This window comes from Plectropomus leopardus, chromosome 7, assembly GCF_008729295.1.
Source record: "Plectropomus leopardus isolate mb chromosome 7, YSFRI_Pleo_2.0, whole genome shotgun sequence".
Lineage (NCBI taxonomy): Eukaryota > Metazoa > Chordata > Actinopteri > Perciformes > Serranidae > Plectropomus > Plectropomus leopardus.
In genome coordinates this window covers 30,724,755-30,751,804 of record NC_056469.1, presented here as the reverse complement: position 1 = coordinate 30,751,804, position 27,050 = coordinate 30,724,755, and the positions used below count along the sequence as shown (strand labels likewise).

The 27,050-nt window shown below is 39.1% G+C and overlaps 1 protein-coding gene across 1 annotated transcript in view; it reads right to left on the bottom strand.

Moving 5' to 3' along the window:
- LOC121945445 (inactive phospholipase C-like protein 2) overlaps window positions 1-27,050 on the bottom strand; it is a 76,440-nt gene that overhangs the window by 31,734 nt on the left and 17,656 nt on the right. Inside the window, exons 2-5 of the mRNA XM_042489603.1 lie at window positions 17,097-19,580; window positions 15,336-15,539; window positions 9,033-9,108; window positions 1,060-1,169 (exon numbers count right to left, since the gene is read on the bottom strand). Of these exons, the coding sequence (XP_042345537.1) occupies window positions 1,060-1,169; window positions 9,033-9,108; window positions 15,336-15,539; window positions 17,097-19,580 (2,874 nt within the window). The remainder of the gene's footprint in view (window positions 1-1,059; window positions 1,170-9,032; window positions 9,109-15,335; window positions 15,540-17,096; window positions 19,581-27,050) is intronic.

Sequence of the window (27,050 nt, the reverse complement as noted above, 5' to 3'; positions counted from 1 at the left end):
CAAGTTTTATTGCTATGGCGTTTCTCAGCACGCTATATAATGCTGTTTTGAGGTGTTTTCAGCTGTTTTTATGATATGTCATTTTTTGACATTTTTGCCTTTTTTGGTAGTTTTTTCGACATGCAACATTATGGCGTTTTTGGCAATTTTTAACATGCTAAATTCTGAAGTTTTTGGCCTGTTTTGGTTCTTATTTCCACTTTGTATACAGTGAGGCGCCTCTACAGGATGTAATATGTTGTTTCCAGCCATTGTAAAGATGTCTCAAAATTTGACATTTTTCGACATACTATACTATGACGTTATTGGCCATTTTTTTTAACATGCTAAATTATGAAGTTTTTGGCATGTTTGGCCTTTATTTCCACTTTGTATACTGTGACAGGTCTGTACAAGCTACAATATGTAGTTTTCAGCCATTTTTCTACATGGTATACTATGGCGTTTTGGCATTTTTTCAACATGCTGAATTATGAAGTTCTTGGCCTTCTTTGGCTTTCATCTCCACTTCGTATACTATGACGCGTCTCTACAAGCTATAATGTTTCATTTTCAGCCATTTTCATGATATGTCCAAATTTGACATTTTTCGACATACTATACTATGGCGTTTTCGGCAATTTTTCCAACATGCTAAATTAAGTACTTTTTGGCCTTTTCAATTCATATTTTATACTAAGCATTCCGACAAGCTGCAATATGTTGGTTTCAGCCAATTTGTTTTGACGTCAAATAATACTTAAGCTTTAAACAGGGATGTGATGGATATATATACATATATATCTTCTTTAAAGAAAAAGCAATTTCTTTAATTTCTCAATTAATAATATTACATTTATATACTGTTGGTTAGTAATTAATACAAAATCTAATTTGAAAAGTAACTAAAGCTGCAAAATAATTGTACAAAGGTAAAAGGTACAATATTGAAATGAAATGTAGTAGAATAGAAGTAGACAGTAGCTTCAATTCAATTTCAATTTCAGTTTTATTTATATAAGTTACATTCCACCACTATTACTCACTAGTGTCCTGGTTGCTGTGAATTAAAAACCTCACCTTCAGTATGGTGATGTTCCAGGTGAAGCTCTCCACGGCCTTGTGCAGCTTCCTGCCCTTCAGGCCCTCCTTCACAGCCAAGTCATGCAGGTTCTCGTGAAACTCCATCGCTGCGAGACAAAGACAGATGAGAATGAGTGTCGATTCACTTTTTACAGTTGGAATTCATGCTGGTTTGTGAAACAGAAGAGCAGCTGTGAGGTGACTGAAGTCTGGGAGATATGACTGGGTGCTAGGCCTGTTGTCACTGTGAGGAAACACATTACAGCAAAGACACTGTCATGTACTGTCAACATTTCACAGTCCACTGCTGCAGCAGAAGGGTTCAGTGTGTGAAAGTCGAGAGATTCTCTGGCTGTGGAGGAGGATTCCTCTCTCATTACTGTACGTCTGCAGTGTGATAATGGATCGCAGTCGCTGCAGTGGCAGGTCTAACTGCACTTCAGGACTGAGAAAAGAAGGTGCAAATTTCTGAACAGATTAATGAGACAGCCAGTGGATTTCAGACATGAAGAAGTGAAACTGTTTAAGCTCCTGCCATCAAGATGTTAAAGGGATAATTCGACGATTTTCTACTGGCTTAAAGGCTTCCCCACATATTCATTTATTTGTGGCAGTCCAGCACTTATTTTCTAGTGCTACTGGGGTTATTCATTGCACCGCACTTTTCAAGCACAAGGCGTACTGTTTTTACTGATGGAGCAGCAGAACACCGGGTGCAGTGACAGTAAAAATTTAATCATTTATTGCACTGTGTTTGAAAGTTTGCATTCCCCCTTCTGCTTCTCCTTTCATCCATTGATGTGATCAGCTTTGACCACATCAACTTATCAATTAACCCGCAAAAACATCTGAATCTAGGGATGGGTCACAGACTTTCATATTGTCCACCACCCATGCTGCCATTGCCCTTGTATCATAAAGCAACAGTAATTTGTTTTATCATCAAATCGTAGTCGAATCAAATTGTGAGGTGCCTAGAGATTTCCACCCTGAATTGGTCATAAAAAGGAGAGAGAAAGGAAACAAAATGGTGAGATAACTCAGAGGCTTTGAAGAAAACAAAAAGCAGAGTTGAAGGAAGCAGCGAGGCAGGATGAGAGGGAAAAGAAAAGAGCCCCGGAAACAGAGAGAAAAGCAGAGGAGAGATGCAGCGTAGGCAGACAGACATGACGTTCTTTCACTGTGGATTAGCATCAAGGCATCGAACAGAGGAGGGATTTGTCTCCTGAGGAGCTTTCCCACCTCCTCTCTCCCTCTCCCTTTCTTTTTTCCCCCTTTGCATGACTGAGTCTGAGTAAGGACATGTTTAATGTTGAATTGGTTTTACAGTGCAGGTCTGACACGGCAGCAACAGGCGACCGCAGTCTGTGAGGTAAATAAACCAAAGGGAGATGGAGCAGAGATCCTACTACGCACTAAAGCCTGTAGCTGCGTAACACACTCCTGCACTGGAAATTCCTCGCGAGAATACACACGTTTCCATTCGAAGCGCTGATATCAGCCAGAACCAGTCCTGGCCCCTGTTGGTGCTGTTGCCATGGAAACATGGCCTGCACATGAGAGAGACCCCCTTTCCTGTGTAATCACCATAATAGGTGTGGGCTTTTTTAGAGCCTCTCAGCTGGGTCTGCCACCAGAGCTCAGGCGTGAATATAACCTCTGACAACTGACAGAACGTACTGACAGTTTATCATCTCTGTTCGTGACATCACACCGCTGCTCATCAATCATACAGACACTTTTTTTTTTTCATTTCCTGTGTTATAACTAACATGTACAATTATTTCTCTCTTCAATTTCAGGTCGCTATTCTGTAACCACCGAGCTGCTGCTGCTGGTGTGCACGTGGACCATGACTGTGCTGAAGGGTGAACAGCTTCCTCTATCTCATACACACACACACACACACACACACAAATGCACACACAGGGTTAACTCACACTGCAGGTTGCCTAGCAACATTTTATGGAGTCTGGCAGGCAAAAAAAGGGGGAAGCTCATTCGCAGCGAGGCATTTCAGAGTGAGATCTGTGAGGTAATGCTGCAAGACGGCAACTGTAAAATAAAGGCTGATGTTCACGCGCCTCCGGCGTGAAACAACTACAGTATGGAATCGCAGATCAGAGGAGCATGACCTAAATTATTCATCAGATTTATAATTCTTTCAACAGGAGATGATCGTATCTAATCATGCTACAGACTGCAACTGCATCAGACACTGAATAGTGTCGAAACCCTGTACATCCTGATCAATGAAAAAAAAATTACAGCAAGCATGATAACTGTTTCTTTTAACAATTAAACTGCTGGTTATTAACTCAGTAATTTAGTCTATGAAATGTGGAAAAAAGAACACATCACAGAGCCCAAGATGACATCTTGAGATTACTTGTTTTCTGCCCAATTTATTTTGATTTGGTCATTGTTATTCCAGCGTCTCTTCATTTCTTGGAAATGTGAAGATACCTGGATACAGCATTCGAGGCGTGGCCCCGTTCAGTTCTATGAAAGTTGCTCAGTGGTATATAAAGCCAAAAAAGCTTGATTTCCGTGATATTAAATACCAGAGTCTTCTGCAATATGAGGCCCATAGAGCAAGCATACGAGAGACTTACAGTGGCTGAGTCATGTTTAGCGCTCTGCTAACTTAAATGGTAATAAAATGATTTAATCTCAATGTCGTCCTGCAGGGGTTTTAATGCTCCAAACGATGTATACGATGATTTACAGACATCTCTTTCACAATGTCATATGAAAAAGACTTTTTGGGCCCCATGGCATCACGAGACAAACCCTGTCATTGTAGTTCCACTTTTGGCCACTAAAGCCTCATTCCCACTGCAAAAGAAACCAGCTAACACCCAAAAAGAAGCAGGAAAGTCTCACATTTGAGAAGATGGAATCAGTGAATTTTTATCATTTTTGTCAACAAATTTGATCATCTATTAATTGTTGTAGTCTATTTTTTTGTTTTTACAAAATTGTTTCAGCATTACTGTTACTATAATGCAAAGCAGCATCCCACTGGAGATGTAGTGCAAACTGTTTAACAAAACAGGATTATCAAATAAAATTCAAGGGGGATAAGGAAAAAATAAAAGGGTACAATCTTTGATAATCAAGAATAAAACCCTAAACATGCAAAAGAAATTATAGTAATGCACTTCTGTAAATTGATCATGAGGAAGCCACCTTAAAAGGTATTTTAACTTATTTAATTCAAACATTGGCCCTTTGCTTTGAATTCTGCAAAATGTCACTGCAGCTCCAGACTATAAATTTACATTTGGCATTTAAGAACATGTCCTGTACTGATCTTGTTAGTGTGCAGCAGGTTCAGGTATCCATCTGACCTGAATGCTAATTGGAACCTAAGTGAGAGTCGGGTGAGGGAAGTGAGGGAAGTGACATCTATGTTTGAGCTGCTGACACCTGACTGTTCCCCGACACTGCCTCTGAGTGGGTCATTTTTAAATTTTTTTCTGAAGGGAAAGTGGGCCCTGTCTGAGCTGATGTGATGGATTATTCACAACTCTAATAGCTGTTGCTGCTGGAACGTTCCGCTTGCTGTAAAGGGGGAATTGGGTTTGCACTGACCCAGTTTCTACACAACAGCCACACACGAAACCACGCCACGTGCACACGTTGAAATACAAACAAGTACATGAGCACGCGCACACACACACACACCACTGGGAAAATATTATGTCAGTTCAGGATGGAAAATAAATCAATGCTCAAGATCATCAGTTTGCCATCTGTTGTGTCCTAGTTTGCAATTGTTGGCTGTTGAATTGTCTCCAGCTGATTTTAGATAATCATATATAATGGTGCTTTGGGACCAAAAGCACTACAAAGCTTCTGCGGGAGCTTTTGGAAAACAGGTTTGGTCTACTTGCTGTGTTATTCATGTGACTATTGTTTTAGAAAAACTAATGATTCACTCTGACAAAGTGTTTATTAATCAGGGCCAGGATTCACCGTGCAACACAATGGACAATTGCAACAGATCCTGTTGTTTCAAAATGCACAAATCGTGAAATGGAGTCCTCTATGAAGCCACTTTGTTGAAGGTGAACTACGCACATTTTCAAAATATATAAGCTATTCCTATGATCTAAGACAGGCCAAACATTTTAATAAACGTGTAAAACTCTACTTCTCCAAAAAGTAGAGCACTAAATCTCCAATCTGTGACAACATCGAGTGTTGTGTCTGGAACTGCCTCACAGACAATGCACTGGTAAAGATGTTATAGATGACAGTAAGAGCAGCCGGGGGATGTTCTGAGAATATGGGTACATTTTCTGTTTAAGCACTAAGAACACCACGAGACAATAAAACTCATATGAGTATGAAAAAGAAAAAAAGTATCCACAAAATCAGGCTCCACGGAGCAGCTCTAGACTGTATACTTGATGACGTCACAAGTCTGAGGCCTGTGTCTCTGTGTTTTTGGCTCTGAAAGAGAGTTGCCCACGTTCACAATTATTTATTGAAATTCTCAAAGCCATGGAAATTACATATTGGAATCCTTAATTTAGGTGGTGTTCCTGTTTAAAGGTCCACACACACCAAACCGATATTAAAGAGGTGAAGTTGCACTTGAGCACATCACAAAGACTACAGCCAGCAGCCAATTTACACGTATGTTCTGCGCCTGCATGAGAGAAAATTAACTCTCAATAGCAGCAGGTGGCAGTAGTCTGTATTTGTCATTTAAAAAGGGAAACCGTGAAGAACGACGGTACGGATTCAAGTTAGCAAGTTTGCACATTAACAACACAACCTCATATTGAAAGAACAAAGCATATTAAACGTGCTCTGTTGAACAGTAACAAACCACTGTACTTATTTACTCAGGGAATAGTGTAGAACACTATATATGTGATTTAATCGGTTTCCAGGTAATTGATTTTCTCAGCTATTGAAGAGATAAATCATTATGTAGAACTGTATGTATTAGACAGTCTTTGAGTCTGTGTTAATTGTTGTGTGTAGTACTGGTGTTGTACTGTCCTTAGTTGAAGTGTGAGTATGAAAGTTATGGATGTACATTTATGTAACCTGGTAAATTAAATATTGTTAATGAAATGGAGACCCAGGAAAGAGTAGTTACTGCTTAACACAGAAGCATACGGGCATCTTGGTAAACAAACAAACACACCAACCATTACAAGTTTATGCAAAAGAGCTCAATGGCAAAAAAAAAAAGTTGTATCTTACGTAACAAAGTTGTTTCGATCTCCCTTCCTTTACTTTCCTCACTTAATTTTCTTTTTTCATGCTGTACCACCAATCAGAGGGATTTAATTCACTGACTGGCTCTACCTTCTCTGATGCCAATTTAACATGCAGAATTAGTTGAAAAGAAGCCTACAAGGGCCAATGGTGCTGGACACACCACAGAAACTGGGGCGACAAACGCTAACCAGTGCTCCGACACTGACAGACAGCACACCATCGGCGAGAGAAAGATTTAGTAATGTCTGGCAGATCTCTCCCTCAGCCTTAAATAGTCTGAAATATTTCAAAAGAGTGACTTATATAAGTCCCATGGAAGCTGAGCAACAGGCAGGCAATTCACGCTCGCACATGTGCTCTGTAAAACAAACATTGTCCAATATTAATGTATTGAGAGAACACATTTGCACATTGTGCGTAAAAAACAAACAAACAAAAAAAACATCATGCTGTAGATCTGTAACTGCTGGCAAAACAGCAGTATTCTTCAAAATACAGTGAGACAAATGTAGACAAAAGCTGTAAATTGTAACTCAGATCCAACTCACTCATTTCATACATTAACAATTTTAAATACCAAATGCTACAGCTGAATCTGAATCAAGCAGAAAATAAAGCTCCCAGCTGCACAGATGTGAGCAGAGGCTTCGGGGGATGTTTCTGATACCAATAAGCTCAACATCACAACATGTTTTTCCCAAAGCCACTGGCTGGTTAATTGTTAAGGTCTGGAAAGGTGGTCGAACTGAAAACACCCAGGAAAAGACAGCATGCCTCCTTTGATCATCGAGTTGGTTAAAAGACACAGTCCTCATCCTCTCTGATGTGCCAAGACAATAGAAATTGAATATTTTATAACTCCATCCATCTGGAAACCAATAAAGCTGAGCCGTGGTAATGATGGTCCCCCCCCCCCACTCTCACTGAGCGTTTCCAGCAGGCTTACTCAGTGATAAATTAACCTTCTGTGCTACTTAGATGGAATTCTTAGCCAGACAGTGCTGCATTATAGAGCACATTAATGTCAAAATTTAGTGTCTTCTCACTGACACGTTTCACCCATACGTCTGCACGGACTGCAACACGAGTTACGTTAAACAAGAAATGCTGCAGAGTTAAGACTGACATCTGACAACAACAATGGCACAGATAAAATACTGCCAGTGGCGGCGCTTTCTATGAATTTCTAAAATTACGTGGTGAAAAAAGTTAAAGTGAGTCATCACAGTCAGAACAACATGAGACACCATATTTGATGGGTAATGTCAAAGTTAAAGTGAGGTTATGTCAAGTGGACATCAGAGGAGTAGTGTATGTGGAGAATAATTTTAAAAAATAATAACAATAAAAAGTAAAATAAAACCAAGAAAAATAGAATAAAATAAAAGAGCTGAAATATCCAGGAGGGGAGCTAATTCACATTACCTCTCAGCAGCCTGTTAACGCAAATAACAGCTCATGGAGGTTACATTAAAAACACAGCGATGCATTCAAGCTCTATTCAGTAAAAATGAGTATTAGATGAAGGTAAATTATAATGTTCTCATCATTTGTTCAATGTAATCTGTAATGAATACAGCTGTTGAGATGAATTATGTTTGGGACTAATATTATTTGAGGAGCACATTGGTGAGGAGTTGATTTCAATTGTGATTTTAATTTTTGTTTGGATGGGAGTAAGAAGTAGCAGGACTCATTTACACATTAATGAATGCTAGAGTTGTGTGTATTTTGTTCTTATGTCTTTCACTTTTTTTGGTCTTTCCGTTTGTGAGTCAATAAAAAATAAATAAATACATACAGCTGTTTGAAGGAGAAATGTGTTTTCACAGCAAAATAAATAAATATTAGAGAGAAAAAATAAATTCTCATGGATTATGTATTGTACAAAGGCTTTATTTTCTCAAAGATGTTTTTCATGATTCATAAAAGTTTATTATTGAATTTGTGGTCATTCCAAGGGAATGTAATAAAGGGCTAAACAACTTCAATACAGCTGTTTTTTTTTTTTACAGTGTAGATTTCTTTGTTACCCTGAAAAAAAGAAGAACAACAACAATATCAAAACATTGGCACTGGCATCTGCTATAGCATCAAATGTGCAAAAACCACCAGTGAACATAGCAGAAGAGAGCTGTCCATCCTTTCACTGCATGTGTCCATATTCTTAAATCAAGCAGAGCTTACGCTGATGAGCTGCCGATCAAACTTTGCTCCCCAGAGAAAATGAATGGAGTTACTTGACCCCAAGTCATTCTGTTACAAAAAGCTACAAAGCCAGAACTCAATAATCACATTAAACACACATATGAGAGTATTAAACTAGCATCGAGCGGCTGGTGGAGGGGAACTGTAGATGGACTGCCATCTGTTAGCTTTGATGTCGTCCAGTTCACTCGTCTCTCTGAACCCTAAACTAAACCTTGCAATTAGAATACAGCACAGAGGCTGTTAACGGGCGTGAATTAAACACCTCTGTCTGATCCGCAGCTTTTCAAAGAGGAAGCGGTGACTGGATCACATACTTGAACATGATTCAAATGGTAATTCCACTTATGCAAATAAGCAAAGAATAATAACATCTATTGAATTTCATATTGAGTGATCTGTGTTGTGTGGCTTCAGAGAGATAGTGGGGCCATCGGGCAAGCATTCAGGAGCTGTTTAATGGTGTCAGGAAACAACTTTTTATGGTTACTGTATTTTGCCATCTGACCGTCTCTTACCTGCTTTTTGGGTCTGTAGGATTCTCTCGTACACCCCTTCAGAGTTCTCGAGCAGAGTCTTGCTGGTCTGGATCACCTGAAACGAGACAAAACATACTGTTTCTTGGTTGCCTTTTTTCACGAGAAAAACTGGCATCCCACAATAAAGCAGGGAGCCGTCTCCGTCTGGTGGCCGGGTGTTTCTATCCAGGGAGGACTCAGAAACACAAGCTGTTATTACAGGCACATCTGTGGGCGTGGTCGCTGAATTGCTTTTTTGAAAGCCAAAATTAGAGGGAAGGAGAGACAAGCAATTAGGGTGCTTATTAAAAGTTACATTTTTTTCTTTAAATAGGAACAGCGTCTCGTCTTCAGGAAATAAAAACGTCAATCTTGATATTTGTTCTTTGAAAGCAGAAAAGGCAGATATTCCTGTCGTATGATGATGACGAGAGTAAAACGTTAACATGTGAGTCATTTTGAAGCAGAACTCTACCGTGTTATCTGTGAAATTGCAGCTGTGAAGGATGCTAAGTTTAGCTCCTGTGGTGTTATGCTCAGCCTTAATTGAGTGCACAAACTCTGCTGACCTGCAGACTGTTAAAATGTCTCATGGTGGCTGTTAAAGCAGACTCAAAGACTTTGGGAATCCATTTACATATTAAATGCCAACACTGCACCACTTCTCAAAACCCTAAAAAACCTTTGGCTTCCTCACACAAGGACAGCAGCCCAGTGGTGTTTCATGAGGTTAATGGTGCATAAGTAGCCTGCCACAGATAGAGGTAAATAAGCACTGAGTTAGCAAGGTGCCTGACAGACCATCTGGATCTTTCTCTTTGATTATCCTAAATGAAACAATTATCACAGACAGAGATGATTATATTGTTCTCAAATGTTCCTCAGCTTTTCATTTCAATTAGAGTCTGTTGGGCAACGGGGCCTTTGTGTATGCAGGATTACTGTAATTGACTTGTACATTTACTTGTACACTCCCTAAGTGACTTAAGTGCAACACAAGGTCATGTCACAGCGCCAAGCTGCCCTGCTCTGCTGCCAAGACAGAAAGGAAGGAAAGGAAAACAACATTTTAATCGAGCTCTGTGTGACAAAGACTGAAAAAAAAAGAGCAGTGACCAACATCATGAACCTGAGATCGATCTCTTGAGCATGCCAGCTCTGTGGCAGACCAGCGAGAAGAGAGAGAAAACAGGAAGGCGTCAGGAACAGCATGGGGGGAAAATGTAAAAGATGGAAACTTCTTTCATAAATACAGGTGAGCAAACATTTGAATTAGTAACACTTTCATAATACTCCTATAGACAATTTAGTTTTATTAAAGGTTAAGTCTGATGACATTCTGTATTTCTCTTATTGTCAAATCAGAAATAAAAAGACCAAAACCAACAATAAACAGAGTATATCCTTTGAATTTAAGCACAAAATAACATATTCCTCATCAAGCCACTGAACTGCACTGAGTAATGTGTCCTTCATGATTGTATGACATGGGTACTGCACTGTTGTGACGATACCACAAAACTAAATTTGATATGATACCTACTTAAAAATCTTGATACCTCGTGTCTGCACAGAGCCCAAAAGATACTGAAAGACAGCAGCCACCCTGGCCACAGTCTGTTCACCTGCTGCCATCTGGGAAAAGATACAGAAGTATCCGCTGCCGAACCACCAGGATACAGACCAGCTTCTTTCCCCTGGCTGTGAGACTCCTAAAATCCTCCATCAATGCCAAAAAGATGTAGCAGGATTTATGGTCAATTTTACATTCATTTCTTCTTAAACCGTTTAAGAAAAATGACAAGTAAATCTACCGTGTACCTTTATGATGAGTCAATCCCACATTCACTATCCTGCTGCTGGAAATGCTCAAAAAGCACCAAATGTGTGTTTATCTGCTGCACATGCACTGGTTATTCTTATTTGAAAAAGTACAGTATGCAGATGTTTTAAGGAATTACTGAGCTGTTTTGAAAATTTAAATAAATGGATATAATTGTGACATATTTTTATGATTAGAGTGAATATCTCTGGGTCAGGAAGTCAGAGAGTATCTAGTCTGGCTTACATATTGATAGTTTTGATGTCTTAATTTGATTTGTTGACAGTAAAAAAGATAAAGAATAACATCAGACTCATCATTAAAGAGCACTGTGGATAACAGTTAATTAGAAACTCCTTCATGCTGAAGATTTATTTATTTATTCTTATTCTACCAAGTGCCACTGGATAGTCATGAGATCTGATGCAATTTGTTTTTGTTATGACTTTTTCTTACAGTATGTTCATATGACTACCTTGTCCATTACATCATATTTAGATTTAGAACTCTTGAGAAAATTAGTGAGGGCATGACACAGAGGGATTTTCCAAAACCAAATATAAACATGCAGCCTTTTTTTGATGAGCATGATTACATAGCGTCCATCCCCTGATGTTGTGTGCTGTACGGGACACAGACGCAGTCTCAAAAAGCCATGAAGTGAGTCACCACGTTACGCTGCAAACAGTCATGACTAAGTGATTGTGGCTGTTTTGTGTCACTCGGCAGCTGCAGTTGCGGCACTTAGAGCTGTCGCACACGCTGTGATTACTTCCCTGATGGGAGAAGAAATTACCATCTTGGTGGCAAAGGCGGCATCTCCAAAGTATTCAAAGATACATTTCAAGGTAAGTGGGCGGACTGTGCCCCTTTGGTACAGAAGATGACCTTTTCTAAGTGCTGTTTAATTCTATTATTATGACCACCCACATTTAACAAAGACACAAATGTTCATTATGCAGGTATGTGATTTTTAAAACTAAAGGGAATACATTTTAAACTAGAAATACCGCCATGCACCATTCAAGCTGCACTTACAGTTTACACTGTCTGTGAAAACATGGATCTCACACGCAGAAAATCTGTACAATCAGCACAGTTTCAAGATTAGTGTCACCACTTCGGTATCTGCCCAAATGTCTCCCATTCTGTTCCTGAGAATGGGAGATTATGACATTGCGTAATGGCCCGGAAAGTGTTTTTGGAGGACATTATGATGTCACAGTAACCTTTGACCTCTTGAATTTAAAATAACAAGGCATCATCATTATATCCTGTTAGATATTTGAGTGCCTCAGTTCTTGAGTTAAGGCCAAAATGAGGCCTTTGTGAGGTCACCATGACCTTGACCATAGACTTTTGACAGATTCTAATCAGTTTATTTTTAAATCCAAGTGGACGTTTGTGCCAAATCTGAGGAAATTCCCTCAAAACCCTCTTTAAGATATCACCTTCACAAGAATGAGACAAATGCAAGGTCACAGTGACCTTGACCTTTGACCACCAAAAACATATCGGTTTATTGTTGAGTCAATTCGAACGATTGTGTCAAATTTTAAGAAATTCCCCCAAGGTGTTGTTGAGACATCGCTTTCACAAGAATGGCACTGACAAGGTCACAGTAATCTTGACCTTTGACCTATGACCATCAAAATCTGATCAGAATATTGATGAGCCCAAGTGGGTGTTTCTGCTAAATTTGAAGAAACTCCCTTGAGGCATTTTTCAGACATCGCATCCATGTGAATGGAACGGATGGATGGACAAGCCGAAATCATAACAAAATCAACCTTATTTACTTATATGAACAAAAAAAGCTACTGGAGATATGCATAAAATTAATATTTATGTTTAGTTCTAATAAATTCAAGTGCCACAGAAAAATTAATATTGGCTGACTGTCAGACAAATCAATGACTAACATATGGGCTTTGTATTCCCCTTGGTTACGTGTTTTAGAGATTGAGCATTCCCAGCTCATCTCTATTTACAGGCTGTGCCCTGAGTTCATCTGTTGTGAACAAAAGCAGAAATCAGAGCATATTATCTAAGACCACAAGCTGGTATCACGCTGAGACTCTACACCTTTTTCCCAGCACACAAACGGGCAGGGGTTGAGACCCAGATTCTATTTTTGCCAATTAGGAAGCAAAAGCGTGGTTACTCCCAGTGGTGGATTTTGACACAGTGCCTGAATTTCTAATTGTACTGTTCCATACATTATTTAAAACTCTTTAAAGTTGAATCTCTTCCTTTCATTTACGCCTCTGTATTTGTCAGCTCCTCTTCAACTGTGCACCTTCTTGCTCCTCTGGCACTCTGCTGACGATGATCAAGGCCTGCGGCTTCACACAACTTAAGCCCTTGCGCTTAATTTATTCGATTTTGGTCCCCAAACGCTCGTCATTTGCTCCTTTCTTCCATTCAACTCAATTTTCCTGACGCTCCTTCCATCAGGCCCAATTAACTAGCCCTCCACTCCTGTGTCTGAATCCAACATAGGGGTCACCTTAATCTGTCTCATCTTCAGCATCATCCCCCTTTTCAGATTCTTATCTCTGAGTCCCAACAGACAAGGTGTGCCATTAATAAACACTGTTTGTGCAGCTAACACTTAATTGTGCCTCTTTGTATTGTGTCTACAACAAATTACACTACATGTGAAATTTCTACCGACCCTGCACGAGTCTGACGCCGCTCATCTTTATGTGAAGTGCCCTTCAATTTGTCAGAGTATATAAGGTATGTATCAAACTAAATATTGAATATGATGCTATCAACGCCATGTGTGCCATCGCCAATATGTTATCACCTTACCGTGTGTCCCCAGTCTGTGCACACAGTAAATGTGCAACACCAAAACCAGCTGGGCTCAGACACTGATGCTAAACACTGAAGCTGATCTAACAGAGTTTAATAAATATTCTGGCAGCATAACGCTGCAGCCAAGAGGATGGAGATAAATCTGATAAAAAATACTCTAATTACCAGATGCAAAATTATTCAAAGTAGTTAACTTGTTGCTCTTCTTCTGCCGTTTGATTTTTGCAGCGGATTTTTGCCTCGTGTCTGAAATTATGATAAAAAGTCGATCTGCTCGTCTGCCTCATTTCCACTACATGGTTAGGCGCAACTCGACTCAACTCACTTTTGGTACCAGGAGCATTTCTCTCTTTCATTTCCTAATGCACATGCCCCTCAGTGCGGGCAGATTCTCAGCAGATCACCAAGCGATGCCACGTGAAACTGCCATGACATCATCTTCTCAAGCGGCCTTGAGTTCAATAAAGGCACTATATAAATCCAATGTATTATTATCAATGCAACAGTTGCTGGATCCTTTCATTGGCAATTAAACAGAGGAACAGCTGAATATTTATTTAGTTTTAAAAGGGAGACTGTTAATGAAATTTCTGATATTTTATTTTTATTCTGTAATTCTTTTTTAATCTGGGAAGCACTTGATGCTTCAGCTTGAAAAGTGATATATAAATAAAGATTATTATTATTATGTAATACTGTGATACCACGATATTTTTTTAGACGGTTATCGCGCCAGGGAAATCTCATACCATTGCAACCCTAAGGATGAGAGAATATAAAAATAGCGGTCACTACTGATGGTAGTTTGGCTATTTAAAAATGGCAGATTTGTGGAAAACATCTTGTGTCATGTTAGTGATAATTCTCTCTAACCAACATGTGTTCTGCAGTGTTTTATCTCCACCTTCTAGTATCTGCTCAGCTCCCTTGGAACGTCACCGAGGTGGTACCAGATAAATACCATGAACTACCCGCAACTTTTGCTAATGAAAATCCAAAAAGGATTGAGTTGAGTAGAACTCTGCTGTACCACGCAGTGGAAATGTGGCGAAAAAGGGCTGAAAATCAATGTAAGAGAACAGGATGTGTTCAGGGTAATGGCGTCATCTGGGAATAGCCTCCATGGCATGTTGCATAACTTGTGAGCATTGATTTTATTACTTAACAGAGCTCCAGCAATGTTACCTAACCTCTGTGTATGCCCCCATCAAGTCCAGTAAAGCCAAGGTATTGATTTGATTGGTGTCAATGGTCTTTCTCTCTTTGATGGAAGGATGGACAGATAGATAAAAAGATAGGACCACTGCCAACAACCCTCTGAAACTACAGTTCATATGTTGAGAAATAAAGTTTTTTTTTCTGTGCACTGCTGCCCACACAAGAACCATGAGGATGGACATCAAGAAAAAGTACATTTACCTCAAACATCAGCAGATTAAATCATGTCCACTGATTTGTTTCTTAGTATCTTTTATATTCTTTGAGGTCAATATAACTGAAAGTCAAATTCCTCTTTTATATTTTACCCACACAGATCAATCATTTCTGTTTCATCCTCTTATGTTTTTAATTATGGAAATTTGTCTGATCCATCTGATTGTTTTACTTTTTTTTCCAGGAGTTATTAATGTGCATAATTGAAACGCTTTCAGACTCACCGTATCATAGGTTGTGACGACTTTTTTGAGGACCTCTGGTAGCATCCCTTGGGGCTCCAAATTCGGGTACTGGTCAGTGAGGTTGAACACCACAAGCGGGCTGCTGTCAGGTCCACTCAGTCGAGGGGAAAGGGCCAAGATGCACTGCTTCAGGTTAGCCACTGCTGAAAGGCCGCATAGCTCTTTAAAGGACACAATGGCATTCTGCAGAGAGAGGACAGACATTACAGCTGGGCTTGCATGCAGTTAAACTGGTTTATACTGGCATGACACGAAAAAAAAACATACAGTATATCTAATCAAATAACGAGGGATGAGCATGAATAATCAAATGCTTGATTTGGACATCAGTATTTGTTAAGCATACAGAGTAATTGCTGCCATAACTCCCACATGTAAACAAGACTTTTTTTTTAAATCTAAAATGGGTAACATTGTTCTCTCTCTGTTTACCATGAGACATCTACTGCAGGAGTGTGTTAAAAAACATACAAAAAATTACAATAAAAAACAAACAAATAAAAAAGGATATTGCTTAGAAAAATAATAATAATTCTGTAAAATAATTTTAATATATGATTATGATAATTGGAAATTGTTTTTTTTTTTTCAAATAATTTCAAAATCTACTAATTTCTTGCAATTTGAGGAACATTTCTTATGTTAAGTTGGTTATTGCCCTTTTTTCACATGTTTTCAAAAGAAACCAAATCAATTTGCCCAGGGTTCAAAGTGTAAATACTTTTGAAGGTATGTGGCAGCACAAGAAAAGTGATGTTGATCCAGGTTTCAAAGTATTAAATATATAACCACAACCCCAAAGAGTAATCAGAGGAAGTAAGTAGAAGCTCACTCAGAATTTTCATTTTGGGACTTGTAAACTACTCATAAACACTCGTCATTTGGACTGACCTTTTGGACATATCACAAGGAAGTGGAACAAACACACTCACAAATCCTACCCTTCCTGTGAAAGCCCAAATTTAAACCCCTACATAAACAACCGGAGGGACAAACTGTGACAGGACGGCCAAGATGTGTTATAGTCTCAAGGCCAGTGGCTTGTTATCACACAATGACTGCAATATAAACAGGGCTACCAAAATAAATCCTAATACAATGCCTGAAGGGACACAACATGGGACCAACCACAGAGTGTTGTGACACTCCAGTACAGCATTTCTCACATAATGAGGCTTCAAATGAGGACTGAAGACCACAAATATGACATAAATGTGAACATGAACGTATTACTCTGTTTTCTGTGGTGACAAAGCTTACTCAATATCAAGCAAGAAAACAAGTTTGGGATGACACTGAATTTGTCTAGATTTGGTGCTCTTAAAAATAGCAAATACTTTGATTAAAACAGCTTGCGAAAGGCCATCATCTCTGGTAGCTGCAGTGATTTCAACCTAGAAAAAATCCACTATTCAAACAGGAAGGGATCTTATCACAGTGTTTTTAAACATGTCTCCCTGCATTTGTTTTGACTATTGCGCAACACATAAGGATTAGATCAAATTTAATTCAGTCAAGCCTGGCGGTTTTGTGTTTCTCTTTCCAGAGTGGGAGCCTTTTTTAGATGCTCGAGATTCTTTGTAGTAAATTGACGTGGGGTTATATTTTCTTCAGTCTGCCCTTCCACAGAAAAACATTCAATGCTGGAAGATGGAAGGAAAAGTCATCATGACATTGTGGGCTCAGATGTGCACACATCAGAGGACATTGAATTAATGGAGTTTGATTTAAATGTCTTACCTGCATGTTTTCTCTGAGGTCTGTCGCCTCCCTCAGTGGCAGCATGGCTGTTTTGAAGACATCATCCACAGCCTTGATCAATAGCACCCTCATGCTGGCATACTCTCTGCTCTTCTTGCCCTTTCGTACAGACAGTCCTCGTTTGTGTGGCTTGCCGCCTCCTCTTCGATTGGTTATAGCCACATGAACAAACAGCAAGGTATGTGGCAGGACCTCTCCTGTCAGAGACTGCAGCGGGACGTGGCGAAAACCTGGCTGGAGACACTCAAAGGGGATCGTATATTGGCCAATGAATTCATCACCAATATAGTCATCGTCTAGCACCACAAAGCGCACCATTGCGAGCTCGGGGAGGTTTATCTGAAACTCAAAGCTCTCATCAAAGAGAGGGTTGTCCCCATTCTGGTTGACTGTTTTAGTCCTTTGCTCAGCGCAGTCAGCAGGAATGCCGTGTATTTCCACATACACATAGGGGTCCACAACGTCTCCTTTGGCACCTGAGCCTTTGGGTTTCGGGAAGTTTTGTCCGCTGATGATCTTGATGTGTAAAAGCTGTGGGGAAACACCAGGCACTGAATCTTTAGTGTTGGCACTAAAATACGAAACCTGCTCCCTCATGATCGCTGGACGCAGCACGTAGCCGCAGTTCCCATTCTGACGGAACCAGCCGATGTTGAGATCCATCATCAGGCCAGGCGTCTGGTAGTTCATCGCCACAATCTGGCAGCCACACTTCCAGAAATCTTGTGGATTCATGTTGCTTGAGTCAATCCGCATGGGGCTTGGGTAAACTCGCGCAAGGTACTTTTTGTTGTAGTTAACAAAGTCACCTGGGAAGTCGCTAGCGCAGCGACTGGCAAAGACCTCGTTAAAAGAGCAAAGCTCCCACTGCTTCTGGTTCTGGAAAGACGTTGGGAAGTCTTTGAACTCCACAGATTTACACAAGGTCACCAGATCCGAGAGGTCCTTTGACAGCTGGAATTTCTTGGGTGCGATAGTCTGTTGTTCCGTGGATTCAATGCTCATCCTCTGAGACATCTCAGCCCCCTCGTCCTCGTCTGTTACCTCACCTTCTGAACCAGTGCAGTTCGTGCTCAGTTTCTTACCCTTTAACAGTATCTTTCCCTTCAGCACTAGGGGCGAGGGGAGGTAGCAGTCTTCCGGTTTTGGAGGATCTAGGTGGATCTTGTCCCCGAGGATCTTTTTTAGGTGCTGAAACATGACTCTTTGCTGCTTTAAGGAGCAATGGTTTTCTAAACACAGCAGCAGGGGAAACTCGGATGCAACAAACGCGTACTTGTTGATGACATCAATGACACTGCGGAAAACTATCTGTGATGTCATTGTGTGACCAGTGTAAATGACAGGTTCGTTATCAGGCCCGTCCCACACATCCAGCTCAACACTGCGGCAGCCCATCTTGAGGGCACGGATATACCCTGTCACATCGGACGGACCTCTGAACTGATCTTCTATCAGATATGTGTTGTGGGATGAGTTGATGTAATAGTGGGTCAAGGGCTGGTTCATGTCTTGGCACACTGTTTTTTGTTCAGGGTCAAATATATGGCACTCTGGAGACATAAGATAGTTGGTGAACCCGTCAAGAGACAGCCAACCCTTGAGCTGGCCCTCTTTAGACGGTTCATATTTCTGAATGACCTCTAAGCTGGTGTCTTCGCTCACTTGTGCCATACCTTGCTCTGCCTCCAGAAATATCATTAAGTCCTTGGTATCCAGAAATTCTTTGTTGCTCGAGAACTGAACAAAGAGAAAATAAATTTCTGGTCTGGTGCAAAGATCATGAAAGACCTCAATGAATTCATCTCTTGTCACATCTGAACCTGCTTTGTCCTTTGCTTTGTGAAGCTCCTTGAACTTCAGTTCTATTTTCACATTTTTAAGTCCTGGGTTCAACTTTTTGATAAGCTGCACTGCGGCACATATTGTTATTTGCTTGCTGTTGTTGACGTCTGCCTCATCAAAAAGTTCACCTAGCCAAGATGAGCGCATGTTATTTTGACTGCTCTCTATCATATTCAAGGTATGTTTTCCGTAGGATATCAGGTACCTCAGCCCTGTAATCCAAATGTTGGCTACATCTGCAGTGTTTGCCACCAAATCCAGAGACTCATAGTTCTCACCAAAGATGATTGAGAAGGCACAATCCTCTGATATCTGATCATAGGTTCCATTAGTTCGAAAAGTGTCCGTGTTTTTACCTGTGCGCACCTCCTTAATGGATTTCACATCTATTTTTGCCTTTTCTGATTCCTTCTTCGAGGGCTCCCATCTCAAAGACTGCATGTCAGCATCAAGGAGAAAGTAGCGGTGGTAGATGCGGGAATTGGATCGTACTTTCTTCAGCTCAGAGCCATCCACCATTGCATTGATGCAGTCGCTTGCACTGCTAATTTTCTTCTCAGTGGGCATGCTGCTGAATGATACAGTCTTCTTTCTTTCTTTACGCTGTCTGGAGCCATCCTGCAGAGAAACAAAAAAAACAGAGCATAAATAAAAACCCTTCTGTAGATGCTGAATGGTAAATAGAGTCATACAATTTATGCAGACATAAAATAAAAACACTCGTTGAAAACCCTGAAACCTCAATTATTTGTTTCAACTTGAAGGAATATAAGGCATATCTGTCCAACTGCATAGACACAGGGTTTTCTTGATCTCTGAAAAGTGAACGGTTCAAAGATTGAAGAGTTTTTCCCAACAGTGTTTTGCTTCTCATCATTGGCTTAACAGTTTTGGATGAATGTTGAGCTGGTTATTTCATGCGAATATTGCATCAGAGATTAGTTTTCCAAATATTTTTTAGGAACATTTTATACAATTCTGTTCATAATATCTGTTTTTTAATTTTTAACTATAATACATTCATACCTACTTAAGAGGCCTTTTGTTTTAAACACATTCAGTGTTTTCTTCTACCTGATGCTTTGGCCTTGCTCTATTAGCTCTGCTTGGTTGAATTTCACTTATTCTATGTATTTGCTTTTATCTTTGTAATGTATTTCGAGTGAGTGTTTCTTTTGTCTATGCGTGGAGCTCACCTAAACATTCAAATCGACTATGCTGATACAGCTATGAATTATTGAATCTTGCTTTTGCATACTTTTCTAATGAAGTTTTGTTAAGTTTATATCTTAATATTCTATTAAGATATATATAACTGATGAAATATTTTATTCATTTATTTAAATCTTTTAGCCCAAAACTGGTTTTAGTAACTAAAGTCAACCTTGGATTCTGAGAGGTATTTCTGAAACATACAGCACAACGGATAGAGTGATGTGTTAAAGAGACAGTAAACAATATATTTATGGGTGACTCCACTGTCCATGTTTACAGAAAGTCATCTTGTTGAACACAATTACATTTCAATGACAATCAACGTGTTTTCAGTAAGATTGTTTAATGCATGACTTACTTGTAGTAGTGTATTTTATCATTATAGTACTGATACTTTCACTTATGTAGAAGACCTCAGTACTTCTTCCACCATTGCTAACACTAATGAAAAGCATAACCCTGGGACTATTTCACATTCATACACAGGACAGCCAATGCATTGCATGTGAATAAGGTGAACAAGGACGCTTGTTTACTTTAACCAATGATGGAATAAAGCGAAGCTCCACTTGCTCACTGCAGTGTGTTTTTACCCAAGCTTAATTTTTTATTTAGGGCCATCATTCCTTCCACTAACTTCTAGCCTGCACACCACAACAATTACTTTTAAAATGGAATAAAATCTGAACATAGGCATAAATGGAATGAAAAGAAACAGGCATTCCTTGTTTTGCTTTCAGCAGCACCAATTTCACTTCAATATTCTGAGTGTGACAACTGTGTTTAGAGATTCAAGATTAAATATTCTGCATTTAAGTTTCAACATACAGACGAAGTAAATCTCTACCTTACATAATAGTACAAGAGAACACAACATGCTGTCTCCTCGGAGATGGTGTTTGCATGTGATGTCCTCTTTTCCCAGTCCCTCTTTGTTCCCTCTGAAGATTGTCTGAGCAGAAACAGTAGCAACTTTGTTGGGCGACTTAAGGTACCTGTCACTGTACATTACGGAGGTCGAACAGGAATTCTCCCTCGAGAAAGTATCGCCCACACAAATCCAGTCATCAAGAGCAGCCACATTTCTGACATTTTCAATGAATCCTGGTCTTTCTGCTGCAGCAGGTTCCCTTAGCACAAGGACATCGTTTTATATTTGGGATTAGTTGAACTCATTTTACAAATTTTGCACCAGCCAAACCCAAACGCTTGTTAATCATCATGTGGCAGCTTAATGGTACCACTTTATATAAAAGCAATGCATCATTTTGTCAACTATTCAATGTTGCCAAGTTAAGAATTCCTTATGCTGCACTCCAGTAAAACCTAGCACTGTGACCGTACAGATGTTTGGTTTCTTTTTTTACCACGGTAAAAAAGAAGCATATCCCAGCAGTTTGGCACTTTACCAGACAGCCTTTTATGTAATCAAGCTAACATGTTTATACCTTACAACCTGAAGGAACCAGTACTCATAAACTTTGTCACGAAAAGATGGGCAAGGTCATAAAATGTGATTTAATAAGAGAACTGATAAGTTAGACATATGATTGATGTGTCTTATTCTACATGTCTATAAATGGATTGCAGCTTTCACACATTCTGTCTGACATTTACATCTTCCTCTGTTTACTTCATCCATTCAGCCGTTAACATTAATGACAAGAAATGTGACAACTCCAACGTGGATAGATTACAGTGGAGCTGTCATTTTTACACAGGAGCCTTTTTTTGTATTTTCTGGAGCAGTTTCTTCATAATCACTGTTTTTTGTCTCCTGTCTGTCTGCTTACTGTTTCTCCTATTGTTTCTCCATAAGACCGTGTCTCGAGTTGCTGTTTGGGTGAAGTGAGCTACAAGATGGAGCAAGAGCAAGTGAAGCCTGATGAAACAGTCAGAATACTTATATATTTGCGCAATATACACATCACAGTAGATGAAATAGAATAATAAAGCTAAATGGATGACGTACAGACGACAGGAGGCCAACAAAATTCTTCAGCAACAAGAGAAACATCTCAAATACAAAACACCTCCCAGATGATGTCCGACAAGCTCTGACTCCAATTTTAAGTCAGAGCTAAAAACATTCCTGTTTTACACTGCCTACCCCACCCAGAAATGACTGGAAACTATTTTTGAACTTCGTTTTATATCATTAAAAAAAAAAAAAAAAGTTCTTTGTACCTCTTTCCTGCACTTTTATTTTTGATAGTGACTTTTTAAAATCATGAAGCATTTAATTATCAAGTTTATCTTTTATATCTGTTCTCTTTAGTATTTTATTCTAAATTTGTACCTTTTTATTATAATTTATATTTAATTGCTCTGTAAAGCACTTTAAATTTATCTGGTGTATGAAATGCGAAATACAAATAAAGCTGCCTTGCCTTGCCTAATGATGTATGTTAAATATCTTTTGTGTATTCTTTTTATGATCATTTTAACTTATGTAAAGTGTCTTTGAGTACCATGAAAAGTGCTTTACAAATATAATGTAATACTACTATTATTATTATTATAAGTAATAGTAGTTAATAATTTTAAAATTAAAGAGGGCGAAAATAATAATATGTTGAGATTTTTCAGTATTAATCAATCATTACAAATTCCAACAGTGTTGTTGTCTGCAGAGCAGAAATCTTTCACCTCTCCATGTATGTACCGTGCCAAAAAAAAAACATAAACATCATCATCACATTCCTTTACACTGTCTGCTGCTTAAGGAGAGTTCTTTATATAAAAGAAGAGCTGAAAACCTCAATGCATGACTGCAGATAATCCCTATGATCTGGGCAAGAATGTGACCTTATGGTTACATCTTACTGACAGTACGTGTCTGCTTCCTGCTGTATTTATTACCAGGGCCGCCATGCTAGGCATTCTCCTCAGGATTTCCCTCAGCTTCCTTTACCAAAACGACAAACAATACTGCACACACCCATCTCTGTCTTAGCATTTGTTATTATTTCCTGAGGGGACATGTTTCTTATGCAACAGTCCCCTCTCTGTCTCTGGTGGAAGTCAGATGGCCTCGGGTGTTTTTTTGCAGTTTAATAGTCCTTAAATGGCACTCAGACAGGCTGGCCATCATCAGATTGTTTCTTTATAGTCTAATCAGATATTTGTTTTATGGGTTACATATTCTTAAAGACATAAATATCACTTATCATCTATGTTAATCTCTGTTTCTTGAAGCCCAACAATAAACTCTATCATCGACGTGAACTGTGATCAAGACTGTTTTTGTGAGCAGGGACAGAGCACAGAACCAAAATAAGCTTTCAAATAAGAATACCCCAAAAAGACCAAGTAATGTAAGCAACGCAGCCTTAATTTAGACCTTTATCTTTTCTAAAAGGTTGCTGTGTTTTCGCAGAAATGAGACTGACAACGTGGAAACTTTGTGTCCCTTTCTCATAATATGAAAAGACTGAAATCCGAGGAAAAAACAGGGACAGTGGGGAAGTTAGTAGCCTTATTTAATATAATAAATATATGGGCTTTAGGTTCATTGATAATTTGGTTGGCCCGTTCTGTTAAAATTAAATTTTTGTTTGGTTTCTGACCACAGAAAAACATCACTTTCACATCGTTTTCATTGCATGTTGAGGCTTCTTCTCAGTTGTTTGCACTGATATTTCTCTTTAGCTATTTACATTTGCAGTATATTTATTTAGATGTTTGTTGCTATAGTTAATATATATTTATCTTTATCTTTCCTGAATCACACCATTTTCTGATGATGCCCTGATGCCCTTAAAATAAACATATTTAAAGGTTTGCAATACAGGATTAGCAGATATGGTTTATAAACACACTTGCCTGCAAAAGCAAAAGTAAAAATTAACCCTGGATTCACTTCCTTTTTGCATTTTGCCGTTCTATATGTGCATTTTTTCAGCACTGGGTCTCTTGGATGCCTGCTGCTAACAGTCTGGCACTTGCCCCGACCTAAACTAAAGTGCTTAGGAAGTACATGTCCAGCACATGAAAATAAGGAGAATATCAGAAAATACAGGCAGAGGGCAGAGTTTCTGCCGAAATATACACCACCAGAAGAGGGTTTACTCCTATATGAGTCTACATGTTGTTTTTTAGGGAAATTGATTAATGGTTGACTTCTAGTCAACTCAGAAAATCTTTGGTGAGGGACAACTCTAATATAATGGAATTAAGGGAATGAAAGTCTTTCGTTGTTTAGACAAGCTCTTGCATAACTATGGCTCAACAGTGTTTGTTATCTGTTAGTGAGTTTATTTTCCTTTTTAGTTATGTTGAAAAAAGAAAAAAACCTTGAAACATTTTGGAAACAAGTCAGAAAAACATAAAAAAGATACTTGATGTTTTCATAGTGTTCCATAATAAAGAGATAACAACAAGGCTAATCCCATCAGCTAACCCTGACAGTGGATATTACTTTTATGCCTTTAAATACCGTTTCGATATCTGCTTGGTGTTTGAGTGAGTGAGGGAGGCAAAGAGTGAGTCAGCGACAGAGAAAATGAAACGGCAAGTGAATAAGGAAGACAAAACACATCCAACTGCTCACAGATCCCATAGGAATCTGAATCCCCTCGTGGACTGAATCCCACATTTTTTCTGGCTCAGTGAGCAGTTATGAACTGTCTGTACAACTGAGGATATGGCAGGGGTCCCGCTGCTCTCTGCTCTGCTGTTCTACCTACACCCCCAACAACAAGCAACGTGAATCACACTGCAGCGTAGACAAACTTTCAGCTCCAGAGCAGCATTAGCACACAACCACCTGCTCACAGATCCCATAGGAATCTGAATCCCCTCGTGAACTGAATCCCACATTTTTTCTGGCTCAGCGAGCAGTTATGAACTGTCTGTACAACTGAGGATATGGCAGGGGTCCCGCTGCTCTCTGCTCTGCTGTTCTACCTACACCCCCAACAACAAGCAACGTGAATCACACTGCAGCGTAGACAAACTTTCAGCTCCAGAGCAGCATTGGCTCCAATTCACAATAACCTAAATGTATTCATGAGAGGAATTTGATCAGAATACAAATGCAATCAGGCAAGCAGACCAGTACAAATGAGGCCTATTGTTACTCAAAATGCATCTCTATGGTTTCAATTGCACCTTAGGGATGCACGATATAGGATTTTTTGCCAATATCCGATATGTCGATATGTAACAACTTACATAGTCGACAATACCGATATTAGGAGTTGACAAATATTATTTTTTCAGGGCTGATACTAATACAGATTATTAATAGTTAATGGAACCAATAACCTACATTTGGAATCAATATGCATTTACTATAAAAATGAAAATCTTTCTGTCAAAATTTAAAATTTGGAATATAGTAAAAAATAGTGTGAAATTTTACATTAAAAATGAATGAATAAAAATAGTGAACATTTTAAATAATTTTATCTGCGATCATTTAAATACAACACTGATACAGACAATCACCAAGATGCCAAATATCCGCCCTGATAATCGGCCTATAATCTGTCAACCCTTAACTGATATATCCACTTTTTTTGAAAATTATGCAACTTTCTCTACCAAATCCCCTGACTGAGTATGCTTCCCCATCTGTTCCTGTACCCCGGGTTAATCTCTATTTCTTTATGTATTTTCAGTAATTAACTTATTTTACTGTCTGATTATCTGTCTAATTTTTGTCATTTATATTCTTCATACATACTTGTATCATATTTGCATATCTTTCAGATATGTTATCTAATGTTTTTTTGCTTGTTAACTTTGAATGTAAAAAAAAAAACAAGATATCGGTCTGTCATACTGGCAGAAACACAACGACATTTCTTATTCCCTAGAACCACATTTTCAATAAAACATTTTGTAGCTCTGTTTATGATTCCATGCAATATCTATGCTATAAAACTATAAAAGTTAAATTTTGACATCCTGCACATATTCTTCTTTGAACCGGAAACAGTCAGATTTATCATGTCCTATGGCACAAAATAAGCACTCACTCCTGATATCAAGAGGCAGATGCTGAATCATTTTCTGGATTAGACCCAAGACTGCATTCAAGTCTCCTCCACTACCCACCAAGCAAGCCGAGGCAACAGCATGGTTACCTAAGAGGCTCATACATATCCCACAGCTCTAACAGTGGGATATGTACCTTTTTTAGGACTTATAGTCCAACATAAAAGTACATAACAAAGGGATTTAAAAAGCTGGCCACCGCTAGGAATCAGTTAGTCTAAGGAGGTTTTTACAAAGTAATCCTTAAAAACTTAATCTAGTATGAAAGAAAAAGCAGTGTATTGGATTGTGAGTAAGAGAATTTTACCATGATTTCACAATTTCCACAATTAATTTTCTTTTTTTTTCATTACCTCTACTGAGGAGGTGGGGTTGGGTGATGTCTAAGAGCGAGAAAGACAGAGAGAGGAACAGGCGTAAGGTTTGAGTAATCCATACAATGTTTCTGTAAGCCTAAGTATTTATAACTCTGCATTGTAGCCTCTTGACTAATGTGTCTGAACTTGTGGTGTTTAAATAACATTAACAGTGAACTAAAAAAAAACAGCAGTTTGCCAAGCGGATGTTGGTAGATACTAATCAGTGATGCTGACATATCTTCATGACTGCGGTCACAAATCTAGTTGCTAAAAAGAGAAACACTTTGCCCATCTGGGAGCTACAGTTTATCTGGTAGATAAATCAGAAATCTTACTTTTTAAGCACACAATGAATGCCTTTAACACCACTGCAAACCTGCACCCTGATGTTGGTGTGGACTGGGGGGGGGTGTTTAAATCATGATGGGCTTAGTGGTCAATACCTGACAGACACTGGTTATGGACAATGGCATCTACTGTCGGTACAACCCTACAAGGAAGCCATGTTTTC